Source organism: Oncorhynchus mykiss, chromosome 23, assembly GCF_013265735.2.
Source record: "Oncorhynchus mykiss isolate Arlee chromosome 23, USDA_OmykA_1.1, whole genome shotgun sequence".
Classification (NCBI taxonomy): domain Eukaryota; kingdom Metazoa; phylum Chordata; class Actinopteri; order Salmoniformes; family Salmonidae; genus Oncorhynchus; species Oncorhynchus mykiss.
This window is the reverse complement of record NC_048587.1, coordinates 36,888,101-36,894,473: the sequence shown is the minus strand read 5'-3', so window position 1 is coordinate 36,894,473 and position 6,373 is coordinate 36,888,101. Positions and strand designations below refer to the sequence as shown.

The 6,373-nt window shown below is 40.1% G+C and overlaps 1 protein-coding gene across 1 annotated transcript in view; it reads right to left on the bottom strand.

Moving 5' to 3' along the window:
• Positions 1 to 6,042, bottom strand: part of hpse2 (heparanase 2) — a 114,106-nt gene extending 108,064 nt beyond the window's left edge. Inside the window, exons 1-3 of the mRNA XM_036960382.1 lie at positions 5,461 to 6,042; positions 2,444 to 2,598; positions 1,978 to 2,139 (exon numbers count right to left, since the gene is read on the bottom strand). Coding sequence (XP_036816277.1) covers positions 1,978 to 2,139; positions 2,444 to 2,598; positions 5,461 to 5,726 — 583 coding nt within the window. The 5' untranslated portion in view covers positions 5,727 to 6,042. The remainder of the gene's footprint in view (positions 1 to 1,977; positions 2,140 to 2,443; positions 2,599 to 5,460) is intronic.
• Positions 6,043 to 6,373: the final 331 nt, after the last annotated feature.

The window sequence follows — 6,373 nt, the reverse complement described above, 5'->3', positions numbered from 1 at the left end:
ATACACTTGCGGCCAAGTTTCAAACTCCTGGCAGAGACATCCAGGTTTTGGCTTAAATGTCCTGGTACTGGGTAAAGTTCATGCCATTGACTTTAACAAGGGTCCGAGGACCCCATAACAAAGAAAAACCCTGGGACCTAATCCCTCCCCAGACGAAGTGTAGGGGGACAGGGGAGAACAGCAAAGACAACTTAGAAGCCTTGAGGTGGACGTGCACCAGAATATATTGATAGTCCATATCGTAGAACTATCTCATGATAAGATACCAGACTAAAACAGAGAAAGTACAGGGTGATACACAGTGTGACTCCTGAACTTGTGAACTGAAACTCCTCTGCACCTAAACATGAACAAATGGTTCTCCTCAATGTGTCTCTTCAGTGCTTGAAGATAGGCGCAGTCAGGCCATGTTTTGACTAGTGCACCAGAGGCCCGTTGAAATCACACAGCTGATGATACGCAGACTTACATACAGTTCTCACACACACACACACACACACACACACACACACACACGTACACACAAACGCACACACACACGCACACACACACACGCACACACACGCACACACAAAAGCGCGCACACACACACACACAGTAACCCCGTCAATGAAAATCTATCAATATACAAATGTGTCTGAAATACCTTTTATACTACCGTACATTAAAAACGGAATAATGCAACACCACTCCCCTGTGCATTAATGAACAATGCATTTGACAAAAGACTAGCAGATTCCCTTTGGATAATATGAAGATTTATTAAATACACATTAATATCACGGAAGTCTTGAGTGAAGCTGGTGGAATGTTCTGTCATAGCATCAGTTCTGTAGGCATAAATATTTGGGGAATAATCTCTCAGTGTTCATGTTATTTCTTCATATGAATATCTCCTTAGTTGCAGTGTGTGTTGCTCAAGACAGATCTAGAACAGGCATTTCTAACATGGGAGGTTTAACACACACACACACACACACTCACTCACACACACACACACACACTCACACACACACACACACACACACACACACACACACACACACACACACACACACACACACACACACACACACACACACACACACAAACACAAACCGTCATTTTGTTCTTCTAATAAATCACAAGCAGCTGTAGTTGCCATTGTAGCTCCGATGACTGAAATTCCATCCTCATCTCTCCTCTCTTCAACTTTGTAAGTTGATATGATCCACACATTTTAAAAGTTAGAAACTCTGGGGTTACGGTTTGTTTTGATAGACTGCTGTTTACTCTGTATTTTACTGGAAATTATAGCAGTAAAATTGTAATTACAGAACAATGACCAAACTATTACAACAGCATCTATATGTTTTAAATTAACCATCATTACATTATCATTACATCATATCATTACATGCCATTTCGTACCACAACTGGTATTTAAGTACTACAAAGTATTAATTGCTACCACATCATTTCTAATAAATACCAAGCAAAATACTGTAACATAAAGACATCCTGACACAGCCTACTGCTAACCAAACCCTTACGGTTCTCAGTTACCACCCTGGGAAGTCAGGGACAGTCACTGGGACTCAACAAGTCATACATGCACACATACAAACATACACACACAGTCCAGCTACCCCTCCACAGTCAGGTTCAGTTTAACCTTTCATTCAGAAATGCCAGTACTCTCTGCCTCCTCGCTTCCTCTACATTCATCCTTCCATCTCTTCATCCCTTCATTCCTCTATCCCTTCTCTACAAATGACATTAGTAAAGCTGAGGCGTGATGATTTACATCGCTGTGCTCTGGCAAGATTGAGTAACCAAACAGAGAGTTTTTGTGTGTGTGTGTGTGTGTGTGTGTGTGTGTGTGTGTATGTGTGTGTGTGTGTGTGTGTGTGTGTGTGTGTGTGTGTGTGTGTGTGTGTGTGTGTGTGTGTGTGTGTGTGTGTGTGTGTGTGTGTGTGTGTGTGTGTGATCTCCTACCTGTTATTGTGATGTTGCTGTAGAGGTTGGAGAGCTGTTCTTTGAGGAGGACAAGCTGCATCTGAGCTGCCTTCTCTCTTTGCAGCTCCAGCATCATGTCAGGGTGGTTGGCCAGCTTACAGCCCCTCTGCTTGTCCAGGGCGATGTCACTACGCACTATGTCTGAGCATTGACACAGAGACCAAGAACGGGTCATGTAGTTTCATTGCGTACCACTTCTGGCAATATTGGATTGTTCCTTTCATGCTAATAAAGCTTGTTTGAATTCAAATTGAATGCTACAGAATAAGACTATAGGCCTACCAATGAACATGGACTTAGATGATTTCAACTCTACTTAAAGTACATTTAAACATCTCAATACATTTTATAATCAAATTGGGAATACAACACAATAAATAAATATACAAAATGTGTGTTTAACATTTGCGTAAATTAATAATCAAATCCATAATGTCTAACTCACCATCTTCATAGTTTTTTAGGTAGTAATCTGGGCCGGGGCCTCTGAATTTGGCAAGGTTCTTCAAGTTGTGGAAGTGGAGGAAGTCAGTTCTCTTTCCTCCGAACCTCAGATAGGCTGGGGACAGACCTCGGGCTAGGGTTACCAAACGCTTGGAACTATACATGGAGACAGAGATCTGATAAGAATACGGTGCACAAATACATCGGAAATATTGATTAAACAATATTTTTTAATCAATTAGGCTCCGTGTCCAAACAAGCTGCATGAAAAACACAACATGACCATCATTGATTTCAGATCATGTACATACATACACAACTCTGAGAAGAAACGATTAACGTTATATTGAAAATAATTCCTGTAGTGGGTATGTCATTGCAATATCCAGCACTAGTGACATAGACTACTCAACAGAGGCTGAACACTACTTACACAAGACAAAAAACTCAAGTCATAAAACAATGACAACTTGATTTAAATGTGATATTTCTTGATAGCCCTGTGCATTCAGATTCAACAAAAGAAAACTAGACATGGAGCCAATTTATTTCATACAGAGAGTAGGTTTTAGTGGGTGTTTTTTAGATGTCACAAGGAAACATTTTATGATGGTGAGACTAGTATGCCCAGAATAATAAAAACATGTTCTACACTACAGTGTTACCAGATTACTGTCAAAGCTTTCCAGACTGGGCTTTCGAAACACTTTTTTACTATCACTCTCACTTATTGGTTTCACTTGAGAGAAAAGCTAGTGAACCCTACTAGTATTTACATGATAGTATTATAGGACATGACAGCTTTTCCATTACAACAGGACTTTTATGACCCTCTCAGTGCTGCTGTTAGCCAGCTATCAATAATAACTCCCACAGCTCCGGTTTAGAAAAATAGTTTTGGGTTAAATATTCCACTCTACTGTTGTGTTACCAGACTGGACACAGAATAAACAACAGAAATATTATACTTTTCAACCAAAGCCACACTGTAATTTGTGCATATCATCAAGAGTGGACCACCAACAAAACAATGGAGCAAACTAATACATCACATGCCAATAGTACATGCTTTCTGTAGTAAAGGAATGGCATTCCATGAGAGCAACATTAGCCTACTTTTTAAACTTGATTTGAAGCTAGGCATTATTTGTTTACAAAGTCTCCTTTGACCAAAAGCATGGAGCAAAAGGAGAGTTTTGTAGTAGGTCTATTTAGAAATCACGTTCTTCAAAATTAGGGGAATATTTCCCATGAATTGAAATTACTGGAAATTGCACAGTAGCTTTAAAATGTTGTGTTCAATTATATGTTGTGGGATTAGCACTTACCATATTGTGCTGTTTTTGTAGGCAGAATATAGGCCATGTTGTGATCATTTTAACCGATTCTTGCAGACTTTAATAAAGTGCCATTTTTATGACAATTATAGACAATTGTGGAAGTTAAATCGCCTAGCTTTGTATTATAATAATTGCCTATTTATGTCTCTAAAATCCACCGACCTACCACAAAAACGAATTTATCCTATAGTATGGCCTTAGTGTGCTTGAACGCTGTGTTATCAGATCTGACGATCAGCAACGTTTACAGTAGGCATGGTTTAAGTGTTTATTCAAATAACGGTTTATATGAACTTCACCAGTACAGTTTAAGAAAATAAATATTGGAAAAACATTTCAGAAAATTAGCATTGAAATTGTGAGTGAATAGCCTACCTACATTTAGGAAGTTAGTGAAAAGTATGAACCAAAGTAAAGCAAAACAATATTGTTAAAAGGTTCATTGTTTGATCACATAGTGTGTTATTGTTATTATGAATATTATGAACATTAGGTATATTATTATATTATTGTGATGATTAGTATCATTATTATTATTATTGTTAATATCACAAAATTGATGCAGACAACATTTACTTGCTGAAGGATGAATATACAGCAACAACTGAATTGATATAGATCCATATGATTGAACGCGTTCATGTGGGAATAACACTTTTCATCTAGTTAACCCAGAATTACATTTTTGCTAAAATCCTGACCACAAAGTTCTCCACTGACTGGTAAAAGTTACATCTGGGAACTTTGCACAATAGCCGAAGCTGATTGGAAGCTGAAATTGTTTACTTCCAGGGCGGTACATGCTGTGGCTCCAATAATATTTGAGTAGCCATTCCGACTGTTTTTCATTATTACAAACATGTCGATATCGAGTAGTAAACCCTGATACTCTATAGAACTTGTAAAATGCCACGACCCCCTTTCTCTCCTCCCAAACAATAACAGTGGATGTTTCACTGGAAATAAGAAACCTCTGTTTACGGAAATTCTTCAAAGAGCCTCGTGTGCGCCATGTAGGCATACTTCTACCAATGTAAACTATTCCCTTCCATACCCAACATGCAACATTAACTATATATGATGAGCTCATATCACCTCTTTCCCTGTCATTCTCGTTCCCCTCTCTCTTCATTTCATATTAGCATTGTGTGGAACACAGAAACATTGACACGACTAAGACAGTGGCATTATATATGTAGACCTATTATTAACACCGCTATGTTAAAGATATGTTTATGAATTAGGCTACATACTGTGTAAACTGATGCATTCATACCACACGAGAATGACGCAGCATGTGTCAAAAGGTGTCTCAGCTGAAATGAGAAAATAGGCTACTAGTATGCACACCAATTGGTAAAGCTCGACGACGTAATTATGAAGTTAGGCCTACACTCCAATCTTTAGGACACTCCATATTTCAATACGGGCTAGTTTACCCCATATCTAATGTCACCTAAACAAAGGCAATGCGCAAATCGGCATAAACCGACTACTATATGATATGGTTTAATGATTCCCGATATCATAATATTGTCAAAAAACCATTCGTCTAGATAACTAAATCCGATCATGCTCAACAGGGACCTAGAAACCAAAAGCAATGCATTTGATCCAAACATTAGAATAACGACGACTATGAAGTCGATAAAGCAGACAGAGTGGGAAAGTAATCTACCTCAGAAAGTCCAGCCACCCGTCCTTTATAATGGACGGATCCAACTGTAAAGAGAGGAAGTTGTCATTTAGAACTTGAACCGGACTGCGGGTGTTGACGTCCAGAAGAATGAGCGTCCTCTCCATGAACCCCGTTCTCTTCCCCCCGCCGCCGGGTGCAGGTCTCTGGTAGGTCGAAGAAGAGGAGATCACCGACTGCACCATCAGAGCAACGGATACCAGCCACAGCCGGGAGCCTGGGAAGGGGCATGTCGCCGGATTGGGCATCTTCCTGGCTTGGCACCACAGATGGAACACTGCGCCTAAAAACAAGACCGTGCTCTGCTGTTTGAGGGAACGTGAGAGAAGCTATAGCAATACCTTGTAGTCTGAATGTACTCTTCCTATTCCTTTGAGCGAAGATATCTGCTCCTTTCTGTCTGTCCGTCTCCCCCCGCCCCTCCGTGTTTTTGGGAGCTGGAGAGGGGAGCGCACGCCCCGGGCCAGCCTCCCCGCTAGAGAGGGCCAGGAGCCTGGGGGAGGAGAGGAGGCAGCACCGCCCCTCTTCAGGACTCAGTGGTGGTTCTTCTCTGAGGTATGAGGGTTCATACTTAACCCCTGAGGTGTAGGAGAGAAAACAATGATCAGGGCGATCTATTTATCAGTATGCTAGGACAAGTCCGATTTGCAGAGCTCAACAAGTCCGACTTTTCTTGCTTTTATGACTTGTAAAATTAGGAAAGGGAACCTTTAGAAAAATAAGAGGCTATACTTTTACATAGACACATGACTCAAAAGGTATTAAGATATAGAATATATTATATAAGATATAGAATATACGCACTTAGCGAGTTGTCTCCAATGCACAATGTAAAAAGAATTACGCACGCTGGTGACTGCCACAAAACATAAATTTTCATGTAAATCTGAAAAGC